At 43.5% G+C, this 13,020-nt stretch overlaps 1 protein-coding gene across 1 annotated transcript; it reads left to right on the top strand.

Moving 5' to 3' along the window:
• Nucleotides 1-483: 483 nt before the first annotated feature.
• ING1 (inhibitor of growth family member 1) lies at nt 484-10,966 on the top strand. The gene is made up of 2 exons (XM_089693582.1): nt 484-1,396; nt 9,387-10,966. Exons 1-2 carry the CDS (start codon nt 1,261-1,263, stop codon nt 10,088-10,090), a joined length of 840 nt encoding a protein of 279 aa, XP_089549708.1. The 5' UTR covers nt 484-1,260; the 3' UTR covers nt 10,091-10,966.
• The last annotated feature ends 2,054 nt before the right edge of the window (nt 10,967-13,020 follow it).

Here is a 13,020-nt window from a genome sequence, read left to right as displayed (position 1 = left end):
CTCCTGGGTGTAATACTTCTTTGAGACGCCCCACTCGCTGGTCCTCACACTACACAACCATCTCACAGCCCTCTTCCGTCTCAGCAGGTCCGCCTCTCCTCCTTTCAGAAACTCCGCCCACTCAGCATAATTAACCCCTCCTTCCCGCTTCCTCCCAACCCGCCACTGAAGCATCCAGGCTGGGCTGTTGGCGTTGTTGTCATGGTTACTAAGGTTGGCGAATGACCGCCCACTCTCCACAAGCACACGCCCCGCTTTACTATAGCAACTTCCGTCCTTCTGGATTTCGTCCCGCCCACTGCAGGAACGCGCCGCGCGCCACCCGACCGCTCTGTGGCATTGGGGATTTGCGGGTGTGCGCGCCGCATGACCCCGCCTTCGAACGGCAAAGCGTTCCAGCGATTGGTTAGTGGTGCGAGACTGGTGGCTGCTGGGATTAGTAGTCTTCCAGTGACAAGAAGCTGCGCTGTCATAATGTCATGCTCGTTCCCTGTTCAGGAACAGTGCACGAGTACCATTGACTCCAGTGTAACTTTGTGTGTGTTAGCTGCCTATAGCACAGCTGACTGGGGCCCTGTGCGGGGTCGGCAGGAGCGGCCTTGCGCCGAATATAAACTAAACGAGCCGCTTGAATGGTGAAGGGAACTAGCTGAGGGCACACTGCGCATGCTCGCCATTTTCAGGAGGAAGAGTGGGGGAGCTGAATGTTTCCCAAGTGTGTAAAACTGGCGCTACCTGTGTGCTGTGTGGTGGAGTCAGTGTGCAGGGAAGGTGAGCCGCAGTCCTAGCCGGAGGACCCCCTCCTCCTCCCCAGACACAATCACCTTGTACAACCCCGGGCAGCGAGCGGGCGGGCACACCTCCACACACACTTTTCTTCTTCTTCATTGCCACCATCGGGCTGCCAGGCTTCATCTTCCTGCCTGCTAGATTCTGTCCTCCAGCCCCCACCTCTTTCCCCACCCCCTCTACACACACACACACACCCCACAACCTCCTTCCACTGTCTTCTTCCCTGAGTTGTCCAGAAAGACAGCCGTTCAATCAGCTGCGACCACTGCACTGCACTTTCCCTCTCTGTTATCCCTCATCGCCGAGTCTCCCTGCATGCCAGGCTCAGGTTGATGCCCAGGCACAGGTCTCCTTTGTGTGTCTGGGGCTGGCACGGATTTCTTCTTCTCCCGGTACCGGGGACGAAGGCTGGATCCTGGAGCTGGCAGGAGGCTGCTGGCTGGGGGCTGGACGCTGGATCGGTACAGGATGTTGAACCCTACCAACGGTGATCAGAGCCACATGGTGAACTATGTAGAGGATTACCTGGATTCCATCGAGTCCCTGCCCTTCGATCTACAAAGAAATGTCTCTCTGATGAGGGAGATCGATGCCAAATACCAAGGTAGGTGCTTCAACTTTTATCATCCCCCCCTTCCATTCCCAGATCTGTCCATGCTGCATTGTGTGTGCTCAGCCTGCATTCGTCCATGTACAGGGGACTTTACACACACTTGTGTCATAGGGCGGAACAAAAGGTCCCCTGTTATGGGGGGATCATCCATGGGGAAAGTCACCTGGACACAAGAGGAGAGATGGAGGGGCGATGATGGGGCTGGATTACAGCACACAACACTGGGATCTCTGATGGCTGGAGTAGTAAGTGGTGCTAGTAAAAGCTGAGGCTGTGCAGTAGTGGTGGGCAGGGTTTCCTCTGCTTCATTTTGTTCATTGTGTTCTTTGCGATCCAGCCTTGTTTATCGCCCCCCCATCACTTGTTTTCTGGAGACGCAGCCCCCCGTTGGCCGCAGTGCTGTGTACACGGACAGCCGGCTTACCCCCCGCATTGTCCTCGGTGGGAAGTTGGGGTCGGACACGTCGGGACTTTACAGGGATGACATTGATGCGGGCTGACTGACACTTTAGGAAATCTATGACTGTGCCGGGGCCGCACTGCGCCGATCGCTAACTAGCCCCCCCTTCCTTCTTCCTCCCCACACCCGGAGCGGGTCACCCTACCGCCCCACCACCTTCCTTCATCCTAACGCCATATGTGGCCAGATTACCGTAGACCTGCCATTGCAGGAAAGTGCGGACAATCAGCCGGTACAGCCGTGCTAACCCGTGCAAGGTGACGGTACACAGAGTCGGGGAGAGAAGCAGTGATTTGTACGTGTCTTGGGAACTGATAAGAGGAAAAATACACGAAGAAGGCTCATTCCCGGCAAGTGCATCCCTGCCTTCTTTCACAGCGCCAGCCGCGCTTTAACCTGGCTAGCTTGCACACTAGCTTTTTATAATGGGGGCCTCGTAAACGTCGTTCTGTATCTCCCGCCCCCCGTTCCTGATTGGTTTGCGCTTTGTAGTTTAGACCATCCCGGGGACTGCCTATCTTGTTATTTGCTGCTTCCTTCGTCCCGCCCTGTCGCCATTTAGCTTCGACACCTCTATGTTCATTTAAATCTTTGTGCCCGGCCCCCGTGACCGTATTGGCTGTCAGACGACCGATGGGCGTTTTTAGTCTTTCTGCTTTCCTAAAAGACAATCTGATCTATTCTAGACACAAATAGAACGAACGTAGGCAAGTGTTGGGCGGCCATCTTTGATGCGGGCAAGTGATGAAGTGCCATTGACGGTGAATATTATTTTGCAGCCAGCTGTGTGTGTAGATGTGGAGGAGGCTTTGTGGCGTTCTCCCTGCTGTAGATCTCTTCTTTCCACGATGTGTGTGTTCACCATGTCTACGAGGATGGGGGTAGGAGGCAGGGGCTTCCTAGGAGCAGCTTGGACGAAGTAGATGGTGTTCTCTGGTCTGGGGATTGAGTGCTGAGCGATGACATCTTTGTGGTCATTGTTCCCTATGTGCAGACACACGGGGGATCCCAGACAGAGCCGGCTCCTAGGGATGTCCTGATAGTGTGTAGAAGATCCACATTGCATCATCTGTCTGGGGAAGTTCTTAAAGTCCTGGGATCGTACATCCTCATGTCATAGCTCTCTACATGGCCTTTGTTTACCTTCCTCTATAGGAGGAACACTCACTTTGGTACAGTCTGTGTCCATGCCACTGTATACTACTGTTCTAGCCCTATTCTACTCATAAAGAGGGCCTGTCCCCCTAATGTGTGGACATTAAAGACGACCTGTCCCCCCAATGTGTGTACAATGATCAGGACCTGTCCCCCCAATGTGTGTACAATGATCAGGACCTGTCCCCCCAATGTGTGTACAATGATCAGGACCTGTCCCCCCAATGTGTGTACAATGATCAGGACCTGTCCCCCCAATGTGTGTACAATGATCAGGACCTGTCCCCCCAATGTGTGTACATTAAAGAGGACCTGTCCCCCCAATGTGTGTACATTAAAGAGGACCTGTCCCCCCAATGTGTGTACATTAAAGAGGACCTGTCCCCCCAATGTGTGTACATTAAAGAGGACCTGTCCCCCCAATGTGTGTACATTAAAGAGGACCTGTCCCCCCAATGTGTGTACATTAAAGAGGACCTGTCCCCCCAATGTGTGTACATTAAAGAGGACCTGTCCCCCCAATGTGTGTACATTAAAGAGGACCTGTCCCCCCAATGTGTGTACATTAAAGAGGACCTGTCCCCCCAATGTGTGTACATTAAAGAGGACCTGTCCCCCCAATGTGTGTACATTAAAGAGGACCTGTCCCCCCAATGTGTGTATAATAAACAGGACCTGTCCCTCCAATGTGTGTACATTAAAGAGGACCTGTCCCCGATTGTGTATATAATAGAGGACCTGTCCCCCAATGTCTGTGCTCACATACCATTTTAATAAGGAGGACTTGTCCCCCAGTGTGCATATCCACAGACTGATAAAGAGGACCTGTCCCCTCAATGTGTGTATTCATATACTACTCTAATAAAGAGGACCTGTTCCCGAATGTCTGTGCCCTTCACACTACTCTAATAAAGAAATCCATCCCCCATTGTGCATAAAATAGAGGACCTGTCCCCCAATGTCTGTGCCCACATGCCATTCTAATAAAGAGGATCTGTCCCCCAGTGTATGGGCCCATATACTACTCTAATAAAGAGGACTTGTCCCCCAGTGTGCATATCCACAGATTAATAAAGAGGACCTATCCCCCCAATGTGTGTATTCACATACTACTCTCATAAAAAGGAACTGTCCCCCAATGTCTGTGCTCACATACTTCTATAAAGAGGATCTGTCCTCCATTGTGCATATAATAGAGGACCTGTGCCCCAATGTCTGTGCCCACATACTACTCTAATAAAGAGGATCTATCCCCCAATGTGAATATAATAAAGAGGATCTGTCCCCCATTGTGCATTAAATAGAGGACCTGTCTCCAAATGTTTGTGCCCACATGCTACTCTAACGAAGAGGACTTGTCCCCCAGTGTGTGTATTCACATACTACTCTCATAAAGAGGAACTGTCCTTCAATGTCTGTCCCCACATTCCCACATACTACTCTAATAAAGAGGGCCTGTCCTCGCATACTACTCTAATAAAGAGGACCTGTCCCCCCAATGTGTGTATTCACCTACTATCATAAAGAGGACGTGCCCCTCAATGTGTGTATAGTAATGTACAGCGCTGAGCGAACTATTGGCGCTTTATAAATACTGTATAATAATAACAATAATAATACAGAGGACCTGGCCCCCAATGTGTGTATCATAAAGAGGATCTGTCCCCCATTGTGCATTTAATAAAGAGGACCTGTCCCCCAATGTCTGTGCCCACATACTACTCTAATAAAGAAAATTTGTTCTCCAGTGTGCGTATCCACAGACTAATAAAGAGGACCTGTCCCCCCAATGTGTGTATTCACATACTACTCTCATAAAGAGGAACTGTCCTTCAATGTCTGTGCCCACATACTACTCTAATAAAGAGGACCTGTCCCCCAATGTTTGGGCCCACCTACTATCATAAAGAGGAAGTGCCCCCTAAATGTGTGTATAATAAAGAGGATCTGTCTACCATTGTGCATTTAATAAAGAGGACCTGTCCCCCAATGTCTGGGCCCACCTACTACCATAAAGAGGACGTGCCCCTTCAATGTGTGTATAATAAGGAGGATCTGTACCCAATTGCGCATTTAATAGAGAGGATCTGTCCCCCAATGTCTGTGCCCACATACTACTCTAATAAAGAGGACTAGTCCTGCAGTGTGCATATCCACAGACTAATAAAGAGGACCTGTCCCACAATGTGTGTATAATAAAGAGGATCTGTCCCACATTATGTGTATAATTTGTTAGTGTATCCAGATCTGCTAATCCATCCTCCTCCCAGACTGACTTCGCTGCTGTCCAAATGTGCCTCCTGTGCTCCTTCATCCAGAGTGGAGGTACTCTAATGCAGGAGGTGTGTTACTGGACAGATCACCAGGTAAAAACAGATGGAAAAAAAGCCTAAAAAACTGATGCAGCCACCACATCCAATGACTGGTATATTACCCTTTTAATTTCACCCATTTGTTTGTATGGTCAATCAAGTGTAGAGAAAATCAGCAGCAACTAATCTGAGGACTGTCCAGCAAGTCATATTATGCTGAGCAGGAAAGAATAATGCAAACAGTGTAACAATGCAGCTCTTGCTTCATTATGTATTCCTTTAGAAGTTATAGATTGATCAGAAGATATATATTTTTTGTTATAGATTTCTTTTTTGCCACTCCACACTTTCATAATTTTTCACATGCAGACAGTACACTCTCCTTTTAGTACTTCTCATGTGTCAGGGTGATATGCATCCTTAATGAATGACCGCTGCAGGAGTACTCAGTAATGCAGATTTTATCCAAGAAACTTGGCCTTGTTTTCTGTACTTCACTCTTAATCTTTCATCATGATGGGCTACCTCACAAACCAAAGAGGAGGTTTTAAAGGCAGAAGGGAGAAACACAAAACATCAGCTTGATGTTTTCATAATTAAGCCCCCTGGGTTTGAGGCTCGTAGGGCAATGTAGAAAGGACGGCAGCCATGCTGGCATTGGGAGGTACCAGCTCTTGCAAGAAAGCTGTAGTTTGTTAAATTAATTTGGCTACAGGTACAGACTAAGCACTAGAAATACTCAGTAGATTAGAGTTGATATCCAGGCAGGCAACCCCCCCAAACAAAGCTAAATGCAACAAGTGCTTCCATACATTTAAAGTCACATCATCTGCTGTGTTCCAAGTCTTAATGCTTCTTCACTGCAGAGTGGGTAAGTCCTTCTTTGGGTGCCCATGATACTGCTCAGTGTTTTGGACACTTCTTACTGGGTCCTGAGTCTTCTTTCTTCTTCACTGTAGAGTGGGTAAGTCTTTTCTTTGGGTGCCCGTGCTACTGCTTGGTGTTTTGGACACGTCCCACTGGGTCCAGAGACTTCTTGCATCTTCACTGTAGAGTGGGTAGATCGTTCTTTGGCTGCCTATGACACTGCCTGGTGTTTTGGACACTTCCCACTAAGTCCTGACTCTTCTTGCTTCTTCACTGTAGAGTGGGAAGGTATTTCTGTGGCTGCCCATGTCACTTCCCACTGAACTGATCAGTGGTGTTCTGAAGACTCCAGAGGTGGCATGGTGATGTCAAGGTAAGGGGTGGCAACAAGTGTGGTTGGTGGCAGACCCAGACTACAGCGGAGAATCACTTGTCTTTGCGCCCATATTTACCTGTTTTGGCTGAAGTTCACCTTTAATTTGCAGAGATGAGTTCATAGTATGCATACTTTTTCATTTTACTTGTTAATATCTTTAATATGCAATCTTAATGTTTGAATGCGTTAGGCATTTTTTCTCACACAGATTAGGCATTCTTCTGTAATATAACTGAATATACATAAGCTGAAAATTGAAAGGAAGGAAAAGTAAAACCAAACTTTTATTGTACAAACAAAATGTACAGTATTGGTAGCAAATTCAAAATGTACAGGCAGTGTAGTGAAATCATAGCCATTGTTCTAAAAATCCTCATTGCTATTGTATACAGGAACTTGTACTACAACTCTGATTCACAGTTGGATTATTAAAAGGCTGATGCTCTACACATTAGCTGAAAGAGCAGAATTTATGCTGTGGTTTATGATGCCTTCTGCATTTTGCTCACCTCTAGAGTGGCACAAAAAATAAAGTGCTGAGAAAAGTTTATTTATTGCTGCTTTATTTATTTTTTGTTTGAACAAATAAGGTTTTTACTTCTCACCATTGGCCTGATCAAGTATCTGGAGCAACCATTCTCAACAAGAGTTTTTTCAGAGTTTACTAGGGGTTCCTTGATGATTGGACTCTGATTTGATTGTGCTTGCATAGTTCCAGGACCAGTGCTACCTAGCTGTCTTTAAGGATGGCATTCTGATGACCACTGTAAGGCAGCCCATTCATTCATCATTTATTTATTTTTGTTCCACAGGCGAGTTGAACGAAAATAAATGATCCGCTTCCCCTGTCCACACATTTGAGGTGGATGAAGGAATCCTTATTGCTGTGCTATTTTGTGTTGTGATGGCAAGGAGCCTTCCCTGCTGTCAGAATACAATGATCAGTTGAGCAGGATAAAGCCAACAGGCTGGTTGCACAATATGGTAGATCAACTTCTGTACAACCTGGGTGACCATACATGGATCAAAATTCCACTGGTCCCTGCTGAACCAGTCAAATTTCAATCCATGTATGGCTAGTTTAAGGGTTGTATTCTTTCTATTGACCCCCCGTGTAGACCATTTTTGCCATTGACATCCAATGAACTGGTTTTAGTAAGTTTTCCAGGAGACTTAACAAATAATTTAGGGGTTCCTCTGGGGTAAAAAGGTTAAGAAAGGCTCATCTGGAAGAAGATTTTGCATTGCCCATAATAGCTAATCTGATTCAAATATTTTCATCCCCACAATACTGCACTAAGACTGGTTCTTTAGAAAGTTTATACCAGAATTCACGTTGTCTCTATTATGGTTTAATAAAATTACTTTTCTGGTTAGCTAGTTCTAGCATTTTAACAGAAAAGTCAAATCTAATATGAATTGTGGATCACTAAACCTGCATAAAATATAAGCAATTACAGTATTCTGTATCTGAACTCCAGAGATGTTGACAGTGCGAGCTAGTATTCTGTTACATTCGCATTTTGTGGCCTGATCAGTGGTAAAAGCAGTGTCCTATCCTTCTCTACCAAGAGGCACTTGGCATCCACTGAATGAAAATACTTTTCTGTAGTAAGGAGTTCAAATCCCTGCTCTGTGCATCCTCTGTAAATCAAAGAGCTTGCTTGGTGTAAATTAACATGCAGAAATGTTGTTACTTTTTATGTGTTTGCAGCTATTTGCCTACTCTCTATACCCTCTTGAACTACAATAGGGCCACTTTTCCCCCTCAGAGATAAAGTTCTACTGCAGTGAAATAGCAAACAGAAGCAGCACTATGTTGGCATAAAAGGGTTGTTCTACTGATTTTTTTTTTTTTTTCAATTTGCTCTCACAGCACATGAAATATCAACATAGGGGCCTAATAGTTCCATGTTTTTCTTTTCTACAGTTTAAAAAGTTTATTTGACCACTGGTCAATTACTTTTTTTTTCAATTTTATTTTTCACATATTCTTGAGACTTTGGCTCATTTATAAAGTATTTTACCAGTAATCTTTGCCAGAATGCAACAGACATGTTCAACTTTCTTCTATAACAGGGGTCCTCTAACTTCGGCCTGTGGGCCAGATGCGGCCTGCCAAAGTAATTTACCCACCTGGGTAGAAAAAAAAAAAAAACCTCACCAGCAAATAGGTAGGCAGCTATGGGTCTTCGGCCGTGAGGACCCAGCGAGCGGCAGACTGGTGAAGAATCACCCCTTGACTTCAGGCTGATTTCTCTGCAGCCAGAGGAGCAACAGGAGAGGAGGAGGAGAGCACACCATGCACAGTACAGTGCTTTACAGTGTAAAGTGCATTGCGGTGTCCAGTGTGTTACAGTATACAGTGCATTTTAAATATTGTATTGTTTTTGCCTGTTTTTTTTTTTTTTTTTTGCACTACAAATAAGGTGTGCATAGGAATTTGTTCTTTTTTTTTTTTTTTTATTATAGTCCAGCCCCCCAATAGTGTGAAGATCAGTGAACTGGCCCCCTGTTTAAAAAGTTGAGGACCCCTGTTCTATAACTTTCTCTATTTCTATAAGAGAATATAGCTTCTTTAAAATTACACTAATTCCATTCCATTCCAGTCACGTTTAATTCTTATTGCAACATTTGAAATTATTACATACTTTTAAAGCAAAGTCTTATTTATAATCTTTCTCTTGTCATGTCAACACTTCTGCTGTAAAGCTAATTTTTTTTTGAAGCTAGAGTTAATTTTTTTGGCTAGTAATGAAGATACTTTTTTTTTTTTTTTCCCTTTGTCTCATTCTTTTGCTATTATTGCAGAGATCCTGAAGGAACTGGATGACTATTATGAAAAGTTCAGACGTGAATCCGATGCAATACAAAAGAGACGCCTTTTGCAGTTCATCCAGAGAGCTCTTATTCGGAGTCAAGAGCTGGGTGATGACAAGATCCAAATAGTAAGCCAGATGGTGGAGTTGGTTGAAAACAGAACAAAGCAAGTAGACAGTCATGTAGAACTGTTTGAAACATGCCAAGATTTAAACGACAGTACAAGTAATAGCAGCAAAAACAACCAGGATAAGACTAAAACTGAAGCAATCTCGCAGACTGAAAAATCCAGCAATAAGAGATCGAGAAGGCAGAGGAACAATGAGAATCGAGAAAATTCAACTATTAATCATGACCATGATGACCTTACTACAGGAACCCCCAAAGAGAAGAAGCCAAAAACATCAAAGAAGAAAAAGCGATCCAAAGCTAAGGCTGAGAGAGAAGCCTCTCCCGCAGATCTTCCTATAGACCCCAATGAGCCCACCTATTGCCTATGTAATCAAGTGTCCTATGGGGAAATGATTGGATGTGATAACGAGGAATGCCCAATAGAGTGGTTTCACTTTTCTTGTGTGGGACTCAATCATAAACCAAAAGGTAAATGGTACTGTCCCGAATGCAGAGGTGAAAATGAGAAAACCATGGGTAAAGCACTTGAGAAATCTAAAAAAGAGAGAGCATACAATAGGTAGTTTACAGAAGCTTACCTTGGGTGGGGGTGGGTGGCTAATATGTTGTATTTATTGTCCCAGCACACTTAATGAAGGTAATCTGGATTGCAATTTGTATATTTTTCAGTAAGTTTAGGAATGTATCTATTTACTTTATAGAGACAGCAATAACATCACTTTTTATATAGCGTTGATTCTCCATAAACCTACCTAGTGAGCTGGTTAAACATCCATGCCATGTATGTCTTCTATAAAGCTCAGTGTTCCAGACCCCACCAATAGCATAAAAGGACTGAAAACTTAGTACTTGTGGTGGATATTTAACGCACTTCTAATTTTCTTAAAGCACTGTGTCCATTCACTAGTTTTCATACAGTTTGTCACTTTGAACCCATCATTATTTTTCACTCTCCGTGGCATATTGTTGTATCCTATTTTTTTTTAAATTGTGTATTTGACTTAGTAACCACTGCTATGTCTTTCAGTTCAAACATATTGACCCTGGATAAAGAAGAATCCCACTTTTGCCCATAACATTATTATTCCAGCAGTTTAAATTTTGTAGCTTATTTTATAGCAATGCAAATGATTGCATTTTACATGGCAGATGTTTTATACGGTTTCTTGGTCCATATTGAGGGGACCATTTTAAAACATTTTTTTTTAATTTATCTGGACAGTGGTTTAGTAATTTCAACACACAAGCTTTATAAAGTCACAGATAATAGTGAAGCAATCCGAATTTGTATAAATGTACATTTCATAAGTGGATTTGCACTTGATGTAATATAATTGGAAATGCTGACAAATGCCACTGTGTAAGCAGTGTGCATTTCCCTCTGTATGTATGAAGATTGTACAGCTGTGATACGTAAAATAAAAGAAAACTCTATAGAACATTCTGTGTGTTAGCCTGTCTGTTTCATTGTAGTCCAAACTCAGATCTCATGGATATAATTTCTAAATCCTTTCCTTATATTTGCAGGGTAGTGAAATAACTTTATATTGGTATTTGGTGGGTCATATATGGCCAGCTATATTGCTTTCCACTGAGGGCAGAGATTTTCAGATCAGGAGAAATGAGCATAAAGAGACCCTGTCACCAGGCCATTCATTTAAAAAAATCTTCCTGTAAAATAATGAAATGTGTGTATTTAAAGTATTTTCTGCATTTTTACCTGCAAAAGACTCCCTTGTGTAGATATCCAGAATCCCTGAGGTTACTGCTGGAACTACCATCTTGGATGTGATGTCAACAGTCCTGGCAGACTCAGAAAAGGCACTCAAGCAACACCCTATAGCCGTGGTATTGAATTCAAGGAGGTCCGGTCACTAAAATTGTCTTCTGGCCGAGGTCCGAATCTCATGTTTGTGCTATGACTCAAAGTGTAGTCATTATAGGTCTATAAAAATATGAGAAATGTACAATTTCCATAGCATTTCAACAATATTTATTGTCTAGACTCAGTTATGACATTAAACATGTGTGCAGTTGGAACTAGAATGGCTTTACATTTGCTCATGTCTTTGTATGGAATACAATAAACTATCTTTATCAGAAACAACATGGAAACAAGTAAGTAACCCTTTAATAAAACATAAAAAGCACATGCATATTTCATGTAAAAGAAAATAGCACCTTCTGACTTAAATAACAGGTGTCTATCTGAACTTGCACACATCCGCTGTTTTCTTTAAAATTTTTCCTTTCTAAACACCTCTACCTTCCCTGTCTAGTGAGAGAAATAGGCTTTTGATTGTCTTGCCAGTAGTTTGAATTTTGGCTTAAATGGAATTACTGCCATTCTCATGCACATTTGTAGATACTCATTGGTGAGCCTGGAACGATACTTAGTTTCAATAATGTTCATAGTGGAGAAAGCCAACTCACAGCTGTACGTAGATCTAAACATTAGTCAAGATGTGTAGTGCTACCTTGGTTAGACAAGGGAATTCAGTTTCAGACAGTCTGTAGCCAGAAGTTAGGATCAGTTCCTCCAAAGTGCTCTCTTAGTGCAACATTTGTTTGCATATCAATCATTTCTGTCTGTAGAGATTCCTCATGTGCCCAAGTGAAGGTCTGCATCACCTCCTTTGAAAACATTCTGATATCTTTAATGAGGAATGGATTGTGGATGAGCAGTAGAAGCTGCTGTCCAAAACTGAAGCTGTCAAACTGTTTATGGAAGTTTCCAAGCAGTTTATGAAGTCAACAAAAGGAGAAACATATTTCCTTGAATCTGTTCTTTCACCTTTGTAAAATGTAAGTACTCTCCTTGAAGATCTTCCTTGAACAAATCCAATTTTCTCTGGCAGGAGCGGACAGTTGTCATCAAATCACACATTGAACTGTTCTTGCCCTGCAGCTTTAAATTAAGTTCATTAACTACTGCCAGATGGCGGCTGGGCGAACAGCTCGTCCCTCCGGGTGGACGCCATATGGCGTCCTTCCAGGCATGCGCATTGCGCCTGCCCACAGGGCCGCGCTGTGGCGAGATCTGTCACTGGCTGTGTACCTCGGACATGGCCGATGACAGATCTGTGTACCGGCCCCGTTGCCAGTACCACGTGACCTGCTGTGACCAATCTCAGAAGGTCACATGACAGTTGTATACAATGGATGGCTTCATTTCATGCCATCCATTGTATACAAGTGTGTCTAGCTGTGAATAGTCAGTGATCACTTGCACAGGCTGGGCCAATCACAGCCCATCTGTGTCATGTGATTAGCCATTGCCAATCACGGCTAATCACAACAAAAAAAACCTGAATTAATCGATTTAATTCAGTTAAATGCCTATAGCAAATACATTTTTTGCTATAAGTAATCAAATTGTGTAAAAAAAAAAAAAAAATATAGACCACTTCCCCAAAGTAGTACAATGTTACTATGGTCATAGTGTAATATGTAAAAAAAATCTTAAAAAGAGAAACAAATTTAATAAAAAAAA

Source organism: Staurois parvus, unplaced genomic scaffold (assembly GCF_062004578.1).
Source record: "Staurois parvus isolate SC_StPar_1 unplaced genomic scaffold, SC_StPar_1.0 ptg000634l, whole genome shotgun sequence".
NCBI classification, from domain to species: domain Eukaryota; kingdom Metazoa; phylum Chordata; class Amphibia; order Anura; family Ranidae; genus Staurois; species Staurois parvus.
The sequence above is the reverse complement of the archived record's forward strand: the minus strand, read 5'-3'. Positions and strand labels throughout refer to the sequence as shown.

Coding starts and splice junctions, on each gene's coding strand:
- ING1 (XM_089693582.1), top strand. CDS start 1,261: ATGTTGAACCCTACCAACGGTGATCAGAGCCACATGGTGAACTATGTA. Junction 1,397..9,386: donor GATCGATGCCAAATACCAAG/GTAGGTGCTTCA, acceptor CTATTATTGCAG/AGATCCTGAAGGAACTGGAT.